The sequence below is a fragment of the Brachyhypopomus gauderio genome, chromosome 20, assembly GCF_052324685.1.
Source record: "Brachyhypopomus gauderio isolate BG-103 chromosome 20, BGAUD_0.2, whole genome shotgun sequence".
Taxonomy (NCBI): domain Eukaryota; kingdom Metazoa; phylum Chordata; class Actinopteri; order Gymnotiformes; family Hypopomidae; genus Brachyhypopomus; species Brachyhypopomus gauderio.
Window position 1 is genome coordinate 6,263,167 of NC_135230.1, and position 24,255 is coordinate 6,287,421.

The window sequence follows — 24,255 nt, forward strand, 5'->3', positions numbered from 1 at the left end:
TGTGTGTGTGTGTGTGTGTGTGTGTGTGTGTGTGTGTGTGTGTGACGTTGCACTTCCTGTATCTTGGTCTGGTCAATTCAAAGTAACACCAACACCAGTGTGTTTAGAGCAGTCTAGTAAGATGACCACCTCAGACACAACCACCCTGTGCCTCTTCGACGTCGACGGGACTTTAACGGCAGCGCGGCAAGTGAGTGACGGGTGATCCCGGATTTAGAGGGATAAACATGATGGATCATCATTAGTTCCGCGTTAGCTCGCAGAGTTTCAGTGTCGTAAAACTAGGAGAATAACGTCAAATGTCGACTTCAAGGCAGAAATGACTCGTTTTTGCGTGCATTTGTTTTGAAACCATTCGAGGGATTCAAGCAAATGAATTGGCTCACGTCTGTCTGACTGTAGGTTTAGCTCACCACTGATTTATTTATTTATTTATTTGTGCATAAATAATTGGAAGTTACTTAGTTGTATTATCCTTGTAGTTGTTTATTTTGGCAAATGAATGACATTCTCTCCCTCCCCCCTCCTCTCTCTGTCTGTCTGTCTGTCTGTCTGTCTCTGTCTGTCTGTGTGTTTAGAAAGTGACTCCAGGCATGCAGGAGTTCTTGGTTAAACTAAGAGAGCGGGTGAGAGTTGGAGTGGTTGGTGGTTCGGACCTGTGCAAGATTAAAGAGCAGCTGGGCGATGATGGTGCGACACTGGCGGTTCTCAAGTGCTCTTCCACAGAAACACACTTCCTAATGTACATCTTCTGTTTTCTTGAGTCATTGATATTGGTTAATTTCTCACGTTTCTCGCAGTGATTGATTGCGTGGATTATGTTTTTGCTGAGAACGGTCTAGTTGCGTACAGATTTGGGCAGCTGCATTCTGTGCAGGTAAGAGGGGTTTCATACCGTTCCCTGCTGGAGTTCATCACATATGCATCATGGCGAATGTGATGTGCCCACGAAAGCTTTCGCATGTTGGCATTTTTTGGTGTGATACAAAAGCTTACATTTGATTTCCATTAATCAGAGTATTCAGGCATACCTAGGAGAGGAGCTTTTACAGGATTTCATCAACTTCTGCTTAAATTACATGGCTAAGATTAAACTGCCCAAGAAAAGGTGAGAATTTGCCTGTCTTGTCCATTGCTTTTACTACACTAATGAAGGGTATAATTGAAGAATGGATGTACATACGTGTCTGTGCCAGTACATATTTACCACCGTTATAAATACACATGGTCTTGAGACCAGTTTGCCCAGTCTGACAATCTATTAACACAAAATTCAAGTATTTGCTGACTCCTAGTGGCGAATGTTTATATAAATCACATTTGAGAGCTTTAACTGCATCTTTCTATTCACTGGTTTTATTAGAATGTGATTGATGTTCCCATGCAGGGGCACATTTATTGAGTTCCGGAATGGAATGCTCAACGTTTCTCCCATTGGCCGAAGCTGCAGCCAGCAAGAGCGAATAGAATTCTTCGAGCTTGACAAGGTGAGGCTTTTTTGCATTGTTAACATCCATAATACATGATATATTCTTTGTGTTTTTTTTTTTTTGTTGGGATGAGACATTTAAAAGTCCTCTTGGATTTCACTCAAATTAAAAATTCTAAAGTTTCCTGACATGTGCCTCCTGTAGAAAGAAAAGATTCGGGAGAAGTTTGTGGCCGTTTTACGAGAAGAATTTGCTGGGAAAGGACTCGTTTTTTCCATTGGTGGGTGGGTGTGTGTGTGTGTTGTCTTCGTATGTTTCCTTGAGTGTTTGCATTAGGTCATTTTTGACATGTTCCGGGAAGCTCAAAAGAATGGATGTGTCTGTGCGTATGTGTGTGTGCATGTTCTTTTGCTTACACCATAGGAGGACAAATCAGCTTTGATGTATTCCCAGAAGGCTGGGATAAGAGATATTGTTTGGGCATCGTAGAGATGGATTCGTACCAAACCATCCATTTCTTTGGTGACAAAACCAAGCCAGTGAGTCTTGAGGTCTTATCAGTAAGACGTGGTGCAGTAACTAACAGCAATTGGCTATGTGGCCTTTGAGGTTTGACTAGTTCTGCCTTCTTTCTTCATCAGGGAGGAAACGATTACGAGATCTATGCAGACCCCCGAACGATCGGCCACGAGGTGGCATCGCCGGATGACACACAGCAGATCTGTGAGAAGCTCTTCTTCAGCTGAATTGACCTTTGCATGACCTCTGACCTCAGCATTTTCCTGCTGAATCAAGAACCTGTGTGGTCTTTCAGGCTGTACTGTATTGATTGTTGACAGTGAGCCAAACATGTCCCGTTACTGAAGACATCAGGAGATGTGTGTATTTTCTGATTTTACCTCTAATTAAGCAGTTAATCTCAAATGTTAAGAAACATTTGGTTGTAATCATCTCAATTTTGGTCTTCCAAGCTTTAAATGAATACTTAATGATGCCTTGAACATCCACAAACACTATAAGGGAGGGCTAGAGAACCCTCTATGTTTGCATCACTAAGTTCAAAGGAAAAAATGATTGGGAAGATATGGGATATTTAACAGGGTAGCTTCTTTTAAGCTCCTGGGTAGTTGGGTTGTATGCTCCTCATGGTTGGGCTGTATGTTCCTCATGGTTGGGTTGTATGTTCCTCATGGTTGGGCTGTATGCTCATACTTCTGCTTCAAGTCAGCGTTCGTCAAATGGTTTCAGAGTTGTAGACGGGTCACTAAAGCAGAGTCCGGTTAAGTGCTCCAGCAGCATGGATCACGTGTTCGTTCAGTTTTCATGTGTGTTAAATCTCTAGATCTTGGCAGTGTTGGGAACTGTGTGGGAGCTTTCTATGGATTTGAAGGTATGTGATAAATGTAGTTTTGATATGGGAAAATTCATTGACTAACTGTAGCCATGTTTTGTAATAAACTGAACAAAATACATTGTACTCTGTCAATTAAGCTCATGTTATACAAACCTGTGCAACCTTATCTACTTACCATTGCTAATGTTGGTCAGCTTAACCATGTAGTGATTGAGGTGAACAAAGGAGAGAAATCTGACCAGATTTGAACCAACACAGAATATTAAAATTAGCACTTTTGTAAGTCGCTCTGGATAAGAGCATCTGCTAAATGCCATAAATGTAAATGTAATATATTTACAGTGTAAAATGTACACTGTCGGATACATTCACACTGCACTGCAGTGTTTTCGTGGCGTGGGAGGAGACGTTTGTCAGGAGGTCCTTTAAGATTCTTCATTTCTTCACTCCTGTTCGGCTGTTAACGGTGTGAACAAGGAGTCAATGGCCATAATGTTGCACATACACAATATGTGAACTCCATGACAAGACTTTTAATGTTCCAAGAACATTGGTAGATACACAAAAGTTGAAGTTTACAGCTCTGAAGAACAAATTAATGTTTAGAAAGAAGATGGCCCACACCTTCCTGGCAGGGTGTTTCGTCTCCTGTGTCCACTTTACTGTAGGTCAGCGGGGGCAGCGTCTCCACCTCCGATATGAGCACAGGAGGACCACAAAGGCCCGCAACGCTGGTCATATCTCATGCTTTGCAGTCGGCTAATGTTAACGGATGAGGTTAAAGATTTTTGGCAATGCTGCGGTAGCCCTGTGTTCCTTACTCAGTAGCTTACTCGTACTGCGTTATAACAGGTAAGAGGGTTATGTGCAAGAAGGTTAACAAACACACACACACCCATATATATATATATATATATATATATGATGTATGTATATGTGTGTGTGAGAGAGAGAAATCTCTGCTGCTATCTAAAGACTTTAAAAAGTGATTCTCAACTTAAACTGAGTGACCATGATCTCAATTTGATACTTTTTTTTGTATTGTATCCAATCTTGAATGTCCTCAGGATGAACTGAATTCCCTACAAACACTAAAATCTTATGTAAACGTATTCAATCTGTGGCACTTCTAAGGTATAAAAACACTAACAGCCTGTACATGATCGTAAGGTTCAACTCTCCTTGGTGATTGAAGAAAGCATAGATCGGTATGTTTACAGTAAAAAGCCGTGTCATTAGTACATAAACAGAAAAAAAAAACATTCACAGTTAATTCTCAAACTCAAAGTACAACAAGATCAGGAAACATTAATAATGTAGAAATAAGTACATTGTAATTTTTTTTTAATTGAAATCATGTCTGAGATCCACCCCCCCACCCCCCCTTAACCCACATAATCCAAACCTAAAAAAACGCTGTTCCTCCGCCCACAAAAGATGTTCTGAAAGGCCCGTGTGGCCGGGCGGGGGGTCAGCGGATGGGTCGGTAGGGAAAGGCCACAGCGGCAGGGTGAAAGGCGTGCGTGCCCAGCGAGGAGTGCGTGGGGTGGGGCGCGTGGGGCGCCAGGGGTCGGTGGGGCGCCAGGGCCGGGTGCGGATGGAGCGGAGACAGGGCGGTGTGGGGGGAGGACAGGGGCGAAGGGCGGGCCGGGTGGACGTAGGCGTAGGGGCTGGGCTGGAAGGGGCTGCCGTGGGGGGGCGTCACCACAGGGCCGGACATGACCAGCTGCAAAAGGCTGTGGATGGAAACAGACAGTTCAGACATGGTCCGCGAGGGGGGAAAAAAACTTTAAAAACTAAACAAAAGTTTATCATCACTAGTTTTAACATCTTTAACTTACTTGTTGTGCGGAAGTCTTGAGCACAGAGTTCGTAGATCCTCTGAAAAAGAAAAACAGAATGAACAACAACCAAATAATAACAATAATAATAATAATAACAATAATAAAAGTCCCTCTGAGTGTTATAGGTGCGGTTAAAAGACTAAAAGCTTCTCTTACCTCTGGTACACAGCAAGGCTCCGGTGGCCATGGCTACCTGCAAGGCTTGGGCCAGCCTGTCCAGACCCAGCTGGATCTGGTTGGCAGCGTGGAGAGGGTTGAGCTCGTCCGCCAAACGACTCACTTCCTCTGTGAGGGCGGCGACAGACTCCACCTGCAGAACCGCCAGACGTCCCAGCAGGTTCTGTTCCGTAAGGTGGACCTGGGCCGGCCAAGAAAAGGTGTTTTAAGAGACCGAATCTATTATGATGCTCTTGAGTTATTTAAGAGGCTTTTTTTTTTACTATCCATGTGTAGTTTTGTAAGGTGAGCACCTGTAACATGAGGAAGACCTGAAGAATACTCAGGTGCAGTTTGGAATACAGCTCCTCACACCCTGTCCCTTTGTCCGTCTCTGCTTGGCTATTGGTCAGCAACAACTTCCGGCCTCTCTGATAGGCCAGTGGTGCCTTCACACACCATCGGAGGAGGCCCATAAGAGGCGTGACCTCCAGGCAGCCTATTGGTAAGCTGGAGGTGAGGGGCGTGTTAATGAACGTGAGCAGGAGTAATCTGGGATCTTCCGCAATCCAACCAACCAACATCTCCAACAGGGCAGTGGGCGGAGTCAGCTCATCTGCAGACACACAGACACGTACATCGCTGTGAACATATTTCAGTTTTGGCCTGATTTTTAACTATGTTCAGTTATCTCTGAACTGCAAAGGCAAAAAAGTCACTGAAGAGGTTAGAGAATCTGTCACAAGCATGCCATATAATAAAACCATACGACCACTAGGTAGGAAAAGTAATTTACCCCTCTAGTGAACAGGAATAATTAGGGTCAGCTATAAAAGTGTTCAGTTCCAGAGATTATATGACTCTGCCAAACCACAGTCATGCTCCTCTGACTCTGACCGAGGAGAGAGAAAAAAAAATATCTGGGACACTTTCCTGAGATCAGCAGGTCTCTCCAACCTTCTGAGCACAAGCCAACACAAACATAGCGGCAATAAGCCACCGCTGACCATCTGAACGTGAACGCCGATCTCCAGTCTTCCAAAACGCACCAGTCAGAATATCATACTGATGTTCAACACGTGAGAGTGTCATGGTATGATCTCACTGACGCTGAAGAGCAACACCCGGGGGAGACCTTGGAAACGCGGAGCGTCGCAGCGTGACATTTAGAGGTTCTCAGAGCCTCCAAGAGCGGAGGTGAGGTGAGCGGGCACCTGAGGAGAAGTCGTAGAGAGCGGCGATGGCGGTGACCAGCTGGCAGCAAAAGCGAGGGCTGGCGGCACAGATGTTGTGCAGCGTGGCGATGGAACAGGGCACCAGCGCACAGTAGTCGTCCACCAGGGCGCGCGCCAACCGCACACACCACGCCGAGTGGGAGCGCTGCCCAAACACACCGGAGGAAGTCGCACGTTAACACAGCAGGAAGGGACCTCAGACCTGAGCACTGACGCCATGTAGGCATAATTTTAAAAGCTGGTTCTTGCAGCCTTTTTTTTCCCAATATGAAACACTGAAAATCATACTGAACTTCCCGCAGAAGAAATAAAAACTGACACAAAGACGGAAAAACATCTTCAGTTTCAGCACACGCCTCCTACCTGTAGCCACGTGGCCGCACACTCCAGGATGGGCACCCGACACACAGCGATCGCCATGGACACCAGCTTTCCCAGCATGCCCATGCGGTTCTCATCAGCCTTGTTGCCCTGGAGGCTGAAGAGGGCGGAGAAGATGACCTGCCGGACGGTGTCTTTGCTCTGCTCCTGGAAATAGCTGCACATGATCTCCAGAAGCTGCAGCTCCTGGACGCAGCTCATCCTCTGAGAGAGACAAACGAAACGTAACGACACAACACAGCCCAGCGTGTGCGGTTGGAACACATGCCACTAAGCAGTAGTTAAGACGGGCCCTGATGGCTCTCCCCCTCTTTCTCCTCACCTTCCGCTGGGCGTTTCTGTCTTTGGGGACGTGGAAGATGAACTCCTCCACCAGGTCCACCGTGCTCTTCTCCAGGACGGGCGCGGGGCCCGAGGCGCTCTGCAGGGCGCTGCCCAGCGAGATGTCCAGGTGGTACAGCACCTCCTTGGCCGCGCTCAGCGGGTCACGCCGCAGCAGAGCGTGGCGTATTTCACTCATGTCTCTGTAGACCAGAAACGTGTGTTATTAATGGTGGTTTTGGCTTCACACACACACACACACACACACACCATGTTGGGCAAACCCAGCTGTCAGAAGCACGTGTTTCTGTAAACATCAAACACAATCAGCTGTGAAAACCAATGAATGTTGTATAAAGACCTGCATGAACGATGGTGTGTATGAATGCTGGAGGTGTTTGTATCAAACACACGACGAGCTTCACCGACTAGTTAAACTAGTTAAGGCAGCTGCCAGAGTTGACTAACCACCCTGGGGCAGCACAACACCACCCAGCACCACAACACCACCCTGGGGCAGCACAACACCACCCAGCACCACACCACCACCCTGGGGCAGCACAACACCACCCTGGGGCAGCACCACAACACCACCCTGGGGCAGCACCACAACACCACCCTGGGGCAGCACCACACCACCCTGGGGCAGCACCACACCACCCTGGGGCAACACCACAACACCACCCTGGGGCAGCACCACAACACCACCCTGGGGCAGCACCACAACACCACCCTGGGGCAGCACCACAACACCACCCAGCACCACAACACCACCCTGGGGCAGCACCACAACACCACCCAGCACCACAACACCACCCAGCACCACAACACCACCCTGGGGCAGCACCACAACACCACCCTGGGGCAGCACAACACCACCCTGGGGCAGCACAACACCACCCTGGGGCAGCACAACACCACCCAGCACCACACCACCACCACCCTGGGGCAGCACAACACCACCCTGGGGCAGCACCACAACACCACCCATCACCACAACACCACCCAGCACCACAACACCACCCTGCCGTCTATCCCACTGTAATCCTGAACCTCTGGCCGACCTTCTGGGCAACTGGGGCAAATAAATCCGCCAGGAAGAGTTAGATAGTCCACCTGCGGTCCTGCTAGCGATCGGTACCGTCCTCTGTGTGTGTGTGTGTGTGTGTGTGTGTGTGTGTGTACCGGTTAGCTGGCCCGGCTAACACCGCGGTAGTACGTTTAGATAGAACGAGTGCGAGTGTGCGGAGATAAAGTGTGAGGACGGGTTTGCCCGCGTGTGGAGCGCCGTGTCCCACCTGTGTCTCGGTATCTACTCCATCAACCTCAACACACACACGCAGATCAACGGAAGCGCCGCCATGTCCGCGGGAACCAGCGGCTACGGGTGCCCACGTAGGACATGCGCGAACAGCTACGGGTGCCCACGTAGGACACGCGCGAGCTGGCTGTGTCTCCACAGTCCAGCACACCTCCGCGTTCGCACCAGAATATAATCACTTATATTCTAATAATAATATAACAACAATAATGATATAAGTAACTTGTTTTGAAGTGGTGTAACCAGCAAAAGTGCAGGAACAGCAAAGAATTAACAACAAGGTCTTGGCTTCGAGGTTTAGGCTGTAAATATAAAAATAAACTATAACCAATGCTGCAAAGGGTTTTATGGAATTCAGTGCACATTTGTAATTGTGTTCATAATGAAATCTTACAAGGACTTGTTAAAGAACTAAATGCAACTAAGATAGCATCAATTTTTTTTGTCATAAAGTATTAAATGGCCTTTTTGTGATTTCTTCATTGACACAATTATTCAACCCCTTTACGACTACCACTCCTAAGAACAGAGGTTCATTCCAGTGTTTTCCATCAGGTATTGAAAACATCTGTGGATGTCAACGAGCAGCAATCAAGCATGATAAGCACCAATTAGGCAGATTTAAAAGGACTGTGATACTCAGCTCCTTCTAGACATCTACTGGTGTGTTTCCAAGCATGGTGAAGGCAAGAGAATGGTCTCAGAAGACAAGAGAAGAGGTTATTGCTCTTCACAAGAATGGCAATGGATATAAAAAGATTGCGAAGTTGTTAAATATTCCAAGAGACACTATCGGAAGTATCATTCGCAAGTTCAAGTTAAAGGGCACAGTGGAAACGTTACCTGGTCGTGGCAGAAAGAAGATCCTGACCGCGACTGCTGTGCGCTACCTGAAGCGTAATGTGGAGAAAAATCCCTGCGTGACTGCTAAGGAACTGAAAAAAGACCTGTCAGATGTGGGCACTGAAGTTTCAGCTCAGACAATAAGGCGCGCACTGCATAACGAAGACCTCCATGCCAGAACGCCCAGACGCACCCCCTTGCTGACTCCAAAGAACAAGAAAAGTCGACTGCAGTATGCCAAAAGTCATGTGGACAAGCCACAAAGGTTTTGGGACAGTGTACTGTGGTCAGATGAAACTAAATTAGAACTGTTTGGGACAATGGACCAGCGCTATGTTTGGAGAAGGAAGAACCAGGCTTATGAACAAAAGAACACCTTGCCTACTGTGAAGCATGGCGGGGGGTCAATTATGCTTTGGGGCTGTTTTGCTTCTAATGGTACAGGAAAGCTTCAACGTGTGCAGGGTACCATGAATTCCCTTCAGTACCAGGAGATCTTGGAGGAAAATGTGATGGAGTCAGTCACAAACCTGCGGCTTGGGAGACGTTGGACCTTCCAACAGGACAATGATCCGAAGCACACATCCAAGTCCACTAGAGCATGGTTGAACATGAAAGGCTGGAACATTCTAGAGTGGCCATCGCAATCACCAGATTTAAATCCAATTGAGAACCTCTGGTGGGACCTAAAGAAGGCAGTTGCAGTGCGCAAGCCTAAGAATGTGACTGAACTGGAGGCTTTTGCCCATGAAGAATGGGCTAAGATACCCATAGGTCGCTGCAAGACACTTGTGTCAAGCTATGCTTCACGCTTGAAAGCTGTCATAACTGGAAAAGGATGTTGTACTAAGTACTAAAAAATAATGTCACTAGGGGGTTGAATAAAACTGATAATGATGTGAGCACAGTAAAGACATTTGTGGTTATTCCATCATAAATATTATGTTATGTTTGTCTAATTTATAAGTGCCTCTTTGATATAATTGTAAATAAGATGACTGAAATTATCAATCAATGTCAAACTGGCCAAAACATTTTATTTCAGTGGGGGTTGAATAAATTTGATCACAACTGTATACATACATACATACATATATGATATACATATATGAAGTTCTTCAGAGTTCAGTTTACTGTATGAATAAATAAATATAATTATAAATATATAAAGATTAAATACACTTTCTTTAAACTTCTCAATGTGTGTTAAGTTTTTAAGTAACTGCACTGTTCTTGGGTAAGATATGTAGAGTTATAAAAATGTAGGGTTCACCGTCCGATACTCCATCTCACCCCTCTGCTTCATCTTGGTGTAAAATCTCAGAATGCAGGTGTTTGGGATGCGGAGTTTCCTTGTCATGATGTCAGTGGTCTCTGTCTCCTCCTTTATCCAGGCTATTACCCCAGTGGGGTATCTGATGACTGGTTGAGTGTAGGTGTTCATAGTCTGGATCTTGCTCTAACCAATCAGCTGGCTTCTCTGGACTCAACTCACTCTCTGTATGTGTTTGGCTGTAGCTACTTTTTGTGGCATCTTCATGATTCCCAGGTGCCTGTGGGTACGTGTACCTGCCCTCAGCATCTGTTCTATTACCTGCTCATAATATCATCCACCAGCCCTGACCACCAACCCCCTTCCTGTAACCGTCCAACCACACGTATTTACATTTACATGTAACCGTCCAACCACACGTATTTACATTTACATGTAACCGTCCAACCACACTAATCAGTGTTATCAAGTCTGAATGACATTCCGATGTCGTCGTTGTATTTGCTGGTGATGTTGATTAGTGAGTCTGTGTCTCATTCACTTCTGGCAAACGACCTGATGTCATCCATGAGGAGAGACTGGTGGTTTCACTCCGTCCAGGTAACTGAAGCCACTCAGATATTATTTCACTGAGGTTCAGGCCCATGCACAACAGCAGTGAGACATCTCAATACACTAAATTGCTTGCTTTCAAAATGAAGTTAACCTACACACCGATATATATATATATATATATATATATATATATATATATATATATATATATATATATATATATATATATATATACGAGGACGGATCTTGAAACAGATGATGCACTTTCATCCGTATTTTCCTGTAGTTTGTGAAAACACCACTAGATGGCGCCAACAACGCCTCGCCTCCCCGGACCGCGTCTTGGCGGTGTAGCGCCAGCCCACCGAACCTTCCCCCGATGGGACGCGACTCGCTTCGGTACTTCACAACTTCGTCCAGCGCCTCGAAGGTGACAACATGACCATCAGTACCGTCAACCAAAGCGGCGGTCAGCGGGAGCAGATGTCGTGCTTGACTAAGGTACCATCAGAACCAATCCCGGAGCTTTATTCACTTTCGGATGCACAGGCTATATTTAGACTAAACGGGGGTTATGGGTTAAACCATTGCACTTTTTATATTGTCAATAATTAGCTTGAGGAAAAACTATTTCATTGGCGAATTGTAGTACTTTATCAGCTAATAATAATAATAATATATTTCCTAAACCCCTCTTAATAACCGTTAATTCTGGAGTATAGGCTTGATAACGGGTCGAGGTAATATCGTAATGTAGCTTGGAGACTGCAGTAAACAAAGTCAGTACCGCAGGACGGTAGACGTCCAACATGCAAAACTTCATGAAAATAAAATCACAGCAGTGTGTATAGTTTACTTTCCTAGTCCTGTAATGTGACAGCTGACCGAGCCCCTGTTTTCTACTCTAGGATATTCTATTGTCATACACATTTCGATTAAAGCAATTTCAGCATATTAATGTAAGGCAGTCATCAATAATATAGTCTATTCTAATAAGTGTATTGCGGGGTGTTAGTATTAGCTTCTCAGATAACAAAAGGCTTTGAACGACCCACATATTTATTTCTGCCAGGACTCCACAGGCACAGAGTGTTTTTCTGCTTTTATGCACTCTTGTAGATGGAGCGTGTGATAGTGTCTATGCAAGACCCGGACGTGGGTATGAAGATGCGAAACCAGCGGTTACTCATCACCGTGATACCACACGCAATGACCGGTGAGACTCCCCCAACACACACACACACACACACACACACACACACACACACACACACACACACACACACACACACACACACACACACACACACTCTCTCTCTCTCTCTCTCTCTCTCTCTCTCTCTCTCTCTCTCTCTCTCTCTCTCTCTTTCCATAACTTCAAGTTGAATGAAGCTCCACCTGAAGTAAACTATAGTCACATGAACTACGTATTCCCATCTGGACTCATAAAGGATTGTTCCACGTAACGTTCTTGCTGGAAACATGTCACGACACGATCGGGCACTTTGCTGATTAGAGATTATTGTTCTTAGGCTTAAATAAGGTTATGTATTTTTGTATTATGGAACATTTTAGAGCGGTGCGATTTTGTTCCATGAAACAAAGGTGTTTTCTTTGATAGGCGTTAAAGCAACTGGTGGTAAAGTCTGAAGGTTGAACGTTACAAGTGTTTGTAGAAACCTGCAGTTGATCTTGAGTGAGACATTTGAGAAATTAGATCAGACTAGTCTGTGCTTCTCAGCACTAATGCTTCAGTTTGTTCTAGTTAAATGTGTTGTTATAGTGCACACGTTTGTGGTGACCCCGTTTATAACGAAGAAATCTTTTTTTACAGCGTGATATTGGTGTATGTTACATACATGTGTTTTACATGCATATAGAATGTGCTCTGGTCTTAAACAAAGGCCCTCTGTTTTGGTTCAATCAGGTAGTGATATTGTAAACTGGCTGACCCAGAAGTACGGTGTCACAGAAGAAGGTAGGACATTAAGATGAAGTGGTGTGAGATGTAGGTGCTCTGCTTTTGTTGTGAAAGGGGCATTTAGCAGGTTTATGAACGCACGGGGGGGGGGGGGGGTTCGTGTGCATGTGCGTGTGTGTGTGTGTGTGTGTGTGTGTGTGTGTGTGTGTGTGTGTGTGTGTGTGTGTGTGTGTGTGTGTGTGCATGTGTGCGTGTCGTAGGCCTTGTGCCCATGCTGGTCGCTGTTCCTTCTTTCCAATAAGTGTCCCTGAAGAGATGGCGTGATTCCTATTGTGTGATCCTTAGGGACTATGCAGTGCACAAACACACACACACACACACACACACACACACACACACACACACACACACACACACACACACACACACACGTGCACACACACAGAAAGAGAGAGCGTTTGTTCAGTACTGCTGTAACCCAGTGTATCCTTATTAACAGAACGAAGAACAGAGCATTCTCTCTGATTGTGCATTAGAGATTACTGCAGATTACTGCAGATTACTGCAGTGGACATCAGCAATTAGGATGATTCCAAATTTCAGTAAATGAGTTTTATGCATATAAATAATGACCATGCAAATATACAGCAGTATACTTCAGTAATTGGTGGCGTTTATAGTGATTGGCGATGAATCTATGTTTTACTTCATGAGTGAATGTCTCTATAGAATAAGGTCTAGTTGAGTGTCTCCCGACCCTAAGTGGACAGATACCCAATGAAACCAGACAGGAGTGCTCGCCAAATTAGGCCTCTTCAGACACACCATAAACATCTGAGCTTCCACAGAGGGTGAGGGATATAAAATATGTGTGAGGGAGGGGTATAAAGTGTGTGTGTGTGTGTGTTAGGGTGGGGTATAAAGTGTGTGTGTGTGTGTTAGGGTGGGGTATAAAGTGTGTGTGTGTGTGTGTGTGTGTTAGGGTGGGGTATAAAGTGTGTGTGAGTGTGTGTTAGGGTGGGGTATAAAGTGTGTGTGTGTGTGTGTGTGTGTGTGTGTGTGTGTGTGAGGTATAAAGTGTGTGAGTGTGTGTATGCGTGAGGGAGGATATAATGCTGTGTGTGTGATTGATCTCGTGGTTCCTCTTTTCTCAGACAGATTACTTTACATGTAATAAATCTTTTTTATAGAGAGGTGTCAGGTGTGATTCATTTCCAGAAATTCCACAACACACAGTACATTGATTTTTAATTGCTATTGTGTTAATGGCCTTTGAGATATTGATATCACAGGAAGATCTAGCATGCAAATGAATCCAAATATTTGTAAATTTCATCATTGTCAAGTGCCTTGACCAATCAGCACACAAGAAATAATCTCAGACATTTTGAAAGAGTATAAAAAATTTGACATTCTTAAAAAAAGTTTTACAGGTTATATTTTTGTAGTTTATAGTTTCGGACAAAATAAAAGTGTCCAGTATTTATCACTGTCATGTCTGTGGCTGATTTTAACATACTTAAAAGCATTCACAATATATAGTAATGGAATTGTTATATAGGGCCTAACATGTTCACCATATCTCTCTATAGCGCAGGCGTTAGAATTGACAATTTACGAGACATTAACATCAGAGCTGGGTAGAGGGCTGTTTGTGAGAGTCACGCCCCAGGAACATAGCCTTAGGAGGGAGGCGTTAATGGGGCAAATTATATGCAAGGATCTGCTTTAAGTGCAACCCTGCCATGCTCGTAAAGCTGAGGTAAACAGCTAGGTCATCACGCAGGTGTCCCTGTCATAAACAAGACCCTAGAGAGTTCCACAGTGACATAATGCGCTCCAGAAAAGAGAGACCGTACAGGGGAGGGTCAGTCGGAGTCCCTTCTTTTTAGGCAGGCAAGAACAAAGTGGGACATCTTGAAAGGTTTCTGTACTCTGCTCTTTCTGAGTGATTCTAGACCTGAGGATTTGATGATGCAAGTGTTTGGACTTTACATTGTTAGTGGATGTTTTTAACTCTGTGTGTGTGTGTTGTATGTGTGTTGTGTGTGCGTGTGTTGTGTGTGTGTGTGTGTTGTATGTGCGTGTGTGTGTGTGTGTGTGTGTGTGTGTGTGTGTGTGAGCACACATTTAGAGGCATTACATACCGGAGGTTTCTTGGTGAAATATGGTTATATATACCCTTTGAAGGAGCCTCGGAATATATGCTTGAAACAAGACGACTCGCCATATCGTTTTCAGGTGTAAACACACACACACACACACACACACACACACACACACACACACACACCCACGTGTAGTTATGTGCGCTCCTGCACACATACACACGCACACACACACATGCTTCTGTCCTCTAATGTTGCCATAGCAGAATCTTCCTCCCTCCCAGACCCCATATTACTGGATGTCAACACGCTGGCCTCCCTCCGAGCTGGATTACGGTGAGTCCACTCCCCCTGAAGATTAATCACCATGTCGCTTCACCTGCTGACTGACTTTTATCTCCCACCCAAAGCCGTTTATTTAGCCAAGAAAAACATTCGGAAACAAGGCGAGCTGATGGAATACGAAAAGGTAAGAGTGACTACGTTCGAATTTCAGCCGGTCCTCTTCAGAAAGATCACTGGACCATGGGGTTAAACGGGATCTTCTCTTTTCTGTCTCTTTCTCTCTGTCTCTCTCCGGTAGGAGTGTTATAATGCGCTACATAAAAGGATCAACCACACCTGGGACTTTGTGGTGATGCAGGCACGAGAACAGCTCAGGTGCTCTGTCTTTCATAGAATTCATTTCAAGAGCTGGATTTCATTAATTAAGGTGCAAGCAACCATCAGCTGTTGACACGCTAAAAAACTAAAAAACTATGCTAAAACACATTAATATGCATAGGATTGAATATTTTATGGCAATTCTGTTGTTTTTGATATCATTGTTCTTTTTTTAAATAGTTTTTTACTTACTCATTTAATCTCACTGAGACAGAAAGACACAAACGGACACAGACAGACACAGACGGACACAGACGGACACAGACGGACACAAACGGACACAGACAGACACAGACAGACACAAACGGACACAAACGGACACAGACAGACACAGACGAACACAGACGAACACAGACGGACACAGACAGACACAGACAGACACAGACGGACACAGACACAGACACAGTAGCGTGTGGTTGCAGTACCGTTGGTCAGTCCTGTACTGTTTTCTCTCTTTCTGGAACAGGGCATCCAAACAGCGGCGCAAGGCTGACCGCATGGTGCTGGAGTGTCAGGAACAAGCCTTCTGGTTGGTCAACAGACCCCCTGTGAGTACAGCCTATAGAAGGGAGCAACACACACATGTGACCAGGCCACCCAGACATATATATACATTACACTGCATGCAAAACATACTTTGTTTTACATGATTATAGCTCTGATTATTTATAATCCTTTTTATATAAAGATAGAAGTATGTTATTGTGTATGTTTATTTGTTAAGTATTCTATACAGCACATATAGTTGTTATAGGATTTTTAGCAAGTATTTAGCATATGGGTAACTATAGGTTGCTCTGTACATTAAAATAGCTCAATGTTGTCTTGTGGTGATTTTCAACATAATCCTCCTGGAAGACCCTTAAACGTTGTGCGTTGTCTAATTACAGATGGGATGGTTACCAGTTTTAGGGGAATACCATAACATGATAGGCAAACCTAGCAAATTTTAAGAATTCCAAAAACTGTAGGGTTGCCAAGTTGTGACGTACTGGCCCTGTCATGAAGTACTGCCCTTGTCTTCCAAAAATGTATGTGCCAGCACAACGGAGTGTGTGTGTGTTTGTGCGTGTGTGTGCGGGTGTGTATGAGGGTGAGTGTGTGTGTGTGAGTGTGGGTGTGTGTGTGTGTATACAGCAGTTTGCTAGCTTGCAAAAGCTCAGAGAATGTGATAGCCCTCTAGACCTGATTCTCCAGCTTAAGGGAGTGAAATATACATGTTGTATAGAAATATTTGTTTTTTACGGCATTTAAAAATTATGGCAGTTTAAAAATATAGTTCATAGATACCACAATAAATGAGAAAAGCAAAACTGATGATTTTGGGTCACAGACGTCACGTCAGGCTGTGTAAAGGTCACAAAACTGATGATTTTGGGTCACAGACGTGACGTCAGGCTGTGTAAAGGTCACAAAACTGATGATTTTGGGTCACAGACGTGACGTCAGGCTGTGTAAAGGTCACAAAACTGATGATTTTGGGTCACAGACGTGACGTCAGGCTGTGTAAAGGTCACAAAACTGATGATTTTGGGTCACAGACGTGACGTCAGGCTGTGTAAAGGTCACAAAACTGATGATTTTGGGTCACAGACGTGACGTCAGGCTGTGTAAAGGTCACAAAACTGATGATTTTGGGTCACAGACGTGACGTCAGGCTGTGTAAAGGTCACAAAACTGATGATTTTGGGTCACAGACGTGACGTCAGGCTGTGTAAAGGTCACAAAACTGATGATTTTGGGTCACAGACGTGACGTCAGGCTGTGTAAAGGTCACAAAACTGATGATTTTGGGTCACAGACGTGACGTCAGGCTGTGTAAAGGTCACACTTCCCCTTCTGTGCGTGTCCAGTGTGCCTTGCTGGATCTAATATTGAATACAATGGATTTTTTAATGACACCGAATACGTTTTAACTACAACGGCCAAAACAGCAACAACTCGTGGATCTTCGTGTAGTGCTCACAACACCTTGTGCTGATGACCAAACTGCCTGGAACGTGTGAGAAGCCCAATGCTGCACGTGTGCTCATATTTACATGAAGCCCAGCCCGAGTGTATGAAATATTAACCGGGTGTGTTCAGACCAGTGGTGGTGGTGGTGGGGGGGGGGGGGGTCAGAGAAGGACAGAACAAAGCAAGTGGCAAACAAGCAGAAATGGAGGATAAAAACAAGAAAGAGGACAGAAATAAAGACACACACACAAACCTGCATTCACTGCCCTATACCAAGAGTGGGAGAGTTTGCAGGACATGTGATGTGTTAAGAATTAAACTGAAGACACAAAATGTTTCTAGGTGGGAGTGATGATGAAAGAGGGAATATGAAGAGAAAAGAGTAGTGCCTCAGAGAAAGAAATGAGAGAGAATGGGCTCTGTGTGTGTGTGTGTACGTGTGTGTGTTTGGCAAGGTCATGTGATCAGGTCTGTCTCTCTAATGGTTCTATCTTCTGTCGGAGCGCTTAAGAGGATTCCATTACTGAGATATCCTGTGTGTGTGTGTGTGTGTGTGTGTGTGTGTGTGTGTGTGTGTGTGTGTGTGTGTGGGAGCGAGAGAAGTCTAAGAGGCAGAGGCTTCTATACTCATGTACTCATCATCAGTGAAAACATTATCCAGGAATAGGGGCTTTAGTCTGGACTAGATTTAGAGGGCATTTCATTCCCTCTCATCCTGTGTGTGTCTGGGATTCATCCAGTCAATCCAGCCATAAAACATCAGCGGAACATTTGTAAGGATAAAAGATTTATCTGGTTTTAAATGTAAAAGCTTCTTCCACTTTAAAAGGAACAGCGCCGGTTTTTAAATTGTGCTTTTAAATGCATTTGGGGGAAGCACACAAACATTAATAGATGCCGTTATAAGAGACGCATCACCACGGTGCAACATGATCTACTTAGAGATCATAATCCTTCATAAAAGATACATACCTTGTTGAAAATCACAATGGGGCAACACTGAGTTATGAAAACATGACCCATGATTGTCTAAAAAGCACAAACACACTGTATGAAGTCTGTATATACTATATAAACGTGCTTTGTATTAAAGTGTAACGGGTTGGCTAGCCAGAGGTGAACCAGGTGAGGCACCGCAGGGTTTCTGGGTAGATGAGACCCAACCAGAGTTGTACTATAACTGGGAGTGAGAACAGAAAGGGGGCAGAAGGATCATCCGGTAGAAGGTAGAGGAGAAAAGAAGAGAAGATAATAGTCCAAACGGTTTGGGTGGGAAACAGACAACAAAGGACACCAGGGGAAGGACTGGCTCGCCCATACAGCGAAGCGAAAAACAGAAATAAACTCGCTAACTAAAAGCAACCAAAAGGGCACCAAGAGAGATGAGAACTAAGTTGTTTTAAAACAACTGCTTTTAGTTGAATATAAAAACCTGAACAACTTAGCAGCTGGTATCTTGGCAGGAGCTGCTCATAAGGGCTACCGAGCAGGTGTAGCTCATCTGACTTTATGAGCTCCCTCTGGTGGCCGGTAGCGGTATGGCACTGCGGCCAACCCTTACACTTAGGAAGTTTGAAGTGTTGTCAAAATGTTACACAATGACTAAATAACATTTATACATTATATATAGTACATTAATTTGGTACACAGGTTAATGGCCTCGTCAATACAAAGGGTCAGTCTAAATGGATAAACATTTGTGTACACAGTTTCAGGTGCTGTAACGTTTCCTTTGCTTGGTTTCCTGGACATAGTTCAAGCCTGATCTTGGACTAAGTTGAACTATCAGTGATGACTAAATGAGGACTAAGTCTTGGTCAGGTAAAGCAGACACTGATTAGGGCTTCTGGTGGTTGTTCTTACAGCCAGGTGAGATGGATATTCTGGACCGAGGCCCAGAGAGAGGAAGTGTCACCAACCCTCGAATCCCGCTGGTAACTGCTCAAACTTCCCTGCATGCACCTGGGTCACAGTGTGCGTCGTGCACTGTTCCGGCCATATAACGCACATGTACAGTAACTGCCAGGGGCCCCAAAAGGGACCTGGAGCCCTGTGAAGAGATGTTATTATTGGCCCCAGTATCCCACCACCCTGACAGCTACTGGGTCGACCTAAACCATCACTTTCACGCCTGCTGGAAACTACACATAGTAACACAATGTTTTTAATCTAATCTTGTAGATTTTGTTGATAGCTTAAGCCCTGCACTTTATTGGAACAAATAGTTTTACAAAAATGCTCACAGTCTCAAGGCCCAAAAGAGTATCCTTAAAAAAATCCTTTAAATGCATATTAATGAATTAATAAATAAATGCATATTAAGTTTCAAAACAGCTGCATGTTAGTGGCGACCTTATCTGTATATGCAAAAAGGCTGGTCAGTCTAGACAGATGTTTGAGGAACCAAGTGGTGTATTTAGTGGGGAAACGCAGAAAGAAAACAAATCCAAGAGGGCCAATCCATAGTAGTATTTGAACCAGAGAATTTGAACCTTCACAATTCGCCCAGCGGAGTGCGACCTCTGGTGGCCAAAGATGGTGCTGTCGGGAGCCGCTGTGACCCTTCTGAGCAACGCGCTTAGTGAATTAATCAGGCTCTCAGTGTCCTCAAGAAATCACAAATATGTGCCTGTAATTGGGTTATTTTTTATTCCATTATATGAAGTTACCAGAAATACTTAATACTTTAAAATCACGTTGCAATGAAATACTTACAAATAAGTTACTTACAAATTGTTAAGAGCATTTACATATCTCCATATATCTCCAAACAGTTCCGGGTTTTATGTAAAATCAACAAAATAGGTATGACATATAGCAGGTATGACACACTTGATCCACTCATTAAGGACTTCAATTATTTAAAAAGTGAGAGACAGTTGGACTAATGCCAGCGCAAGATAGATACTTTTACACATAAAGTAAAACATTTATAAGCAACACTTTACCAGTTAAAGGAAGATCATCCCTCTCTCTCACTGTCTTTTTTTCCCTGTCATTTGCCTGACGCATCATTGCTCAAGTAAGTGTTCACGCTGTCGTGATATACATCATGATATATATAAGTCCCAACAGTTTTTATTACACTCTTTCAAGGTTTTACTCCACATTTTCACATATATAGATATTATTTGGCATATTAAATTTATGACTGACGAGTTAAACAATCATGAGAATTCCAAGGCTGTGTCAGTACAGTAGGTGTTCCTAAATAACCACGCGCACATTGTTCTAATAAGTATTCACGTCTACGTTGTCATTGTTAAATTTCAGAAAAGACTGCTGAATTCTACAAGAAAGAGGTAAATACTTTGAAAGGGTCTTTTAATTTGTTTGAAGTTATGAATCATTTGAAATTCTTCAAAAAGAACCACCTAGCGGTATTCTGTGAAGTTTGTGATTTTAACCATGCATCGAGTGTACATGAACGAAGCACGTTATGAATGTAGCACATTGTAGTTTATTCATTGTAGTCTGATTTTGCAGACTATTCCTGTTCATTACGGGTTTGCCTCATGCTACTGTACGTTGTTGTTGATGTTGTGTCTACGATGAATGACTACAGATTGAGCAAAACAAGATGGCACTGGGACGCAATCGAGTCAAGTCCTCGATATGTCTGGAAAGGTACTTGTAATCTGTAGAAGTACTGGTTTAGCGGGTCTGTGTGTGTGTGGTCACAGTTGGACAGCTGCATGGTGTGTGTGTGTGTGTGTGTGTGTGTTACTGTTCTAGCCCTCACTCACAGTCTTCACTCCTGCCTAAGACCTTTGTAAACAGGGTTTAGAACAGTGTGCGTTTCTAATCAGTGTGTGTTTGGGTGTGTATGCAGCTTTGTTAAGTACTCTGAACAGTACCAGGACCATGATCCCATAATGCAAGGCTGCCTACCCAGCAACCCGTGGATCACCGATGACATCATGTACTGGAATATGAACTCGGAAACGTAAGATCTGACACACACTTTCCACACACTCTCTTTATCTCCATCATGGAATGGAAATATTGTGCAATTATACACACACACATCAACACAGTATGGAGAAGCAGGGGATTTTGTGTAACGCTGGTGTAACGCTGGTGTAACACTGGTGTAACGCTGGTGTAACACTGGTGTAAGATGGCTTTGGGGTCCAACTGCAGGTGTTTCTCTCACCAGGGCGGTAATGCCGACCAAACTGCGTGTGGAGCGTTGGAGGTTCAGTTTCATGAAGCTGCTGAATGATCCATTAGGCCAAAAGGAGTTCCTCATCTACCTGGAGAAAGAGTTCAGTGGTACGTATCACACACACACACACACACACACACACACACACACACACACACACACACACACACACACACACACACACTTATGCACATAACACACAGGATCCATTATTCCATCTGAGAGTTCCATAACTGCTTTCTGTGCCATCAGTGCAGAGGTTAGACACTTTGAGGTCCCCACCTCGTCCACGCTGTCTAACTGCACCAATAACGTAACACCATCTTTCTGCCTCCTGTCTCACTGCTTTGACCATAACCGGCTGTATTCCTTCCATCCTCTACACTCTCCCTCCCTCCCTCTCCTCCATCACCTCCACCCCCAACCCCCTCCCTTTTCCCCGCTCAGCGGAGAACCTTCTCTTCTGGCAGGCGTGCGAGGACGTGCGCCATGGTGAGACCTCCCGGATCAGCGCCAAGGTGGACGAGGTTTACAAGTACGACCCCAACGCCGTAGCCCCGCGGCCTCCACACGTAGCCGCCACACGTAGCCGCGTCACGTAGCCGCCACACGTAGCCGCCACACGTAGCCGCGTCACGTAGCCGCCACACGTAGCCGCGTCACGTAGCCGCCACACGTAGCCGCCGCACGTAGCCGCCACACGTAGCCGCCGCACGTAGCCGCCACACGTAGCCGCCACACGTAGCCGCCACACGTAGCCGCCACACGTAGCCGCCACACGTAGCCGCGTCACCTCCGTTCGTGACTAGTTCTGCTCACGCCGGCTCTGTTTGCGTGTCTTTCAACGGGAATGCTCTCGACAGGCAGTACCTCGCTCCGGGAGCCAGCAACTGGGTGAACATCGACAGCAAGACAATGGAGACCACGCTGGAGGGAATGAAGCAAGCTCACCGCTTCGTCCTGGACGATGCACAGAGGCACATTTACTTCCTCATGAAAAAGGTGAGAACTCAGAATGAACTGGTCCCTCAGAATCTCCCGAGTACTCATCACCTACCCAAATCTATTTGGATGTATGTTTGAATTAACTTGGGAATATAAGAATCATTTTCTATTTTTTCCTAAGAATCACACTGGATGACATGATGCATGGGGATGTAGTTGAATGTTATTGTGTGTTACATGTAGGACTCGTACCCGCGCTACCTGAAGTCTGAACAGTACAAGAGTTTGGTAGAGAGAGCGATGGTTCCTCAGGAAACAAAAAAGAGGTATGTGCGCGCACACACACACACACACACACACACACACACACCTCAGACAATAGGGCTAAAATGATCATAAAATGTATGCACTATATTTAGCTAAACTGTGTGTGCATGTGTACACCCATGGGTTTATATTGTATATCTCCATGGGGACTAGATGTCTCCACAAGGATAGGAATATCTGACATTTTTGATTTTGTGGATACAGGACCCACAGGTATCAATACTTTTTTACAATTTACAATTTGAAAAACTAAAAGAGCCATACGGTTTACTTGTGGTTACTGAAGTTAAGGTAAGGGATAGGTATATAGCATACTTACAAGGACAGTAAAACAAGTGTGTGTGTGTGTGTGTGTGTGTGTTCACAGCGTATTCCCATTCATGCGTCGTCAACGACATTCGAGTCCGTCTCCAGCGCTGCTGACACAAGCAGGTGAGGACGACAGTAAGACACAGAGCAGCTCGGTCCTGACCAGCGGCGGAACCACATCCCCGATGTAACACCTGTGACAACACTATCACAGAACACTCACTCAACTCATCACTAGACATTTAGTACATCGTTCTTATACATGTGGTTACCTATATTACAACTATAAAACTACAGTTTGAAATTTTCCCTTCTCGAGCTGTGGCCTACACTTCCCAACAACCCCTCTGTCAGATTATGGGTGTTTCCCTAAACTAGACTTAAATATAGCAATAAGAATATAGGTCATCCATTATACCAAACTGCTCACCTTGAGTTTTCAATGCTTTTCCACGTGCGAGTATTGATTGCACATCTGATTCTTTTGTACTTTCCTTGTGATGCACTGTAGTTTTCATGACACTGCAAACGGACCTCCAGCACATTCCTAGTTGCAATTCAGAACAAAATTCACTTCATGTCTAAAGGCTGTGGATCTGGGCACGATCCCTTTATTAACACACAGCAATAAGGTTTCCATTTGCCTGTTTTCCACAGTCTGTTCCATGGTCTTTCTCTGGCCTCACTAAGCTTGCCTCTCTATCAATAAAGCATAATCAACAGCTCGCTATATTTGTCTCCGATTACTGATTTTGTTGTTCTTCTGATGGCAGAGAACAAAGATAAACTTTTTCAGTTTCTTTCAACCCAGTTACATGGGATGAAAATGTGATCTCAAATTTCTTCTTGAACTGAATTCTCGTTAACAATGTGCTAAGTTATTAGATTACATAACTTCATCTAAAGCATTCTGAGACTATTTTGGCTATGTTGTCTTTACCGACCAAGTTATCATTGATTATGAAATTAAAAGCATTTACACCAGGCGTTCAAACATCCACCAGCCCGCAGCCTACGCCATAAAGTCAGTAATATGCAGCCCGCAAGCACCCACTATTAGAGTACCCGCTATTTTATATTTCACCAGAAGAGGGCAGTAGACCTGGCACATGCATAGACCTCGCCACAACGTCCCATTTATAAAA

General features: G+C 44.6%; 3 protein-coding genes across 3 annotated transcripts; 2 read left to right on the forward strand and 1 right to left on the reverse strand.

Moving 5' to 3' along the window:
* The first annotated feature begins 14 nt into the window (after nucleotides 1-14).
* On the forward strand, nucleotides 15-2,900 carry pmm2 (phosphomannomutase 2). The gene is made up of 8 exons (XM_076982579.1): nucleotides 15-190; nucleotides 579-690; nucleotides 801-877; nucleotides 1,017-1,108; nucleotides 1,388-1,487; nucleotides 1,635-1,710; nucleotides 1,854-1,969; nucleotides 2,072-2,900. Exons 1-8 carry the CDS (start codon nucleotides 122-124, stop codon nucleotides 2,174-2,176), a joined length of 747 nt encoding a protein of 248 aa, XP_076838694.1. The 5' UTR covers nucleotides 15-121; the 3' UTR covers nucleotides 2,177-2,900.
* Nucleotides 2,901-3,297: 397 nt separating this feature from the next.
* Nucleotides 3,298-8,147, reverse strand: ints15 (integrator complex subunit 15). Its single transcript, XM_076983159.1, has 8 exons — nucleotides 8,020-8,147; nucleotides 6,723-6,924; nucleotides 6,383-6,604; nucleotides 5,999-6,164; nucleotides 5,099-5,400; nucleotides 4,785-4,986; nucleotides 4,626-4,665; nucleotides 3,298-4,520 (listed from the first exon to the last, which is right to left on the reverse strand). Exons 2-8 carry the CDS (start codon nucleotides 6,918-6,920, stop codon nucleotides 4,256-4,258), a joined length of 1,395 nt encoding a protein of 464 aa, XP_076839274.1. The 5' UTR covers nucleotides 6,921-6,924; nucleotides 8,020-8,147; the 3' UTR covers nucleotides 3,298-4,255.
* A 2,857-nt stretch (nucleotides 8,148-11,004) lies between these two features.
* rgs11 (regulator of G protein signaling 11) lies at nucleotides 11,005-23,840 on the forward strand. The gene is made up of 17 exons (XM_076982345.1): nucleotides 11,005-11,214; nucleotides 11,833-11,929; nucleotides 12,641-12,691; nucleotides 14,769-14,875; nucleotides 15,027-15,078; nucleotides 15,153-15,211; nucleotides 15,326-15,402; nucleotides 15,872-15,953; nucleotides 19,227-19,295; nucleotides 20,640-20,663; nucleotides 20,927-20,988; nucleotides 21,194-21,307; nucleotides 21,521-21,636; nucleotides 21,977-22,064; nucleotides 22,393-22,531; nucleotides 22,718-22,800; nucleotides 23,169-23,840. Exons 1-17 carry the CDS (start codon nucleotides 11,152-11,154, stop codon nucleotides 23,299-23,301), a joined length of 1,416 nt encoding a protein of 471 aa, XP_076838460.1. The 5' UTR covers nucleotides 11,005-11,151; the 3' UTR covers nucleotides 23,302-23,840.
* The last annotated feature ends 415 nt before the right edge of the window (nucleotides 23,841-24,255 follow it).

Coding starts and splice junctions, on each gene's coding strand:
- ints15 (XM_076983159.1), bottom strand. CDS start 6,920: ATGAGTGAAATACGCCACGCTCTGCTGCGGCGTGACCCGCTGAGCGCG. Junction 4,987..5,098: donor AGGTCTTCCTCATGTTACAG/GTGCTCACCTTA, acceptor TGGCCGGCCCAG/GTCCACCTTACGGAACAGAA. Junction 4,521..4,625: donor TCAAGACTTCCGCACAACAA/GTAAGTTAAAGA, acceptor TTCCATCCACAG/CCTTTTGCAGCTGGTCATGT.
- pmm2 (XM_076982579.1), top strand. CDS start 122: ATGACCACCTCAGACACAACCACCCTGTGCCTCTTCGACGTCGACGGG. Junction 191..578: donor CTTTAACGGCAGCGCGGCAA/GTGAGTGACGGG, acceptor CTGTGTGTTTAG/AAAGTGACTCCAGGCATGCA. Junction 878..1,016: donor GGCAGCTGCATTCTGTGCAG/GTAAGAGGGGTT, acceptor TCCATTAATCAG/AGTATTCAGGCATACCTAGG.
- rgs11 (XM_076982345.1), top strand. CDS start 11,152: ATGACCATCAGTACCGTCAACCAAAGCGGCGGTCAGCGGGAGCAGATG. Junction 21,308..21,520: donor TGGAATATGAACTCGGAAAC/GTAAGATCTGAC, acceptor TTCTCTCACCAG/GGCGGTAATGCCGACCAAAC. Junction 22,065..22,392: donor AAGGTGGACGAGGTTTACAA/GTACGACCCCAA, acceptor TGCTCTCGACAG/GCAGTACCTCGCTCCGGGAG.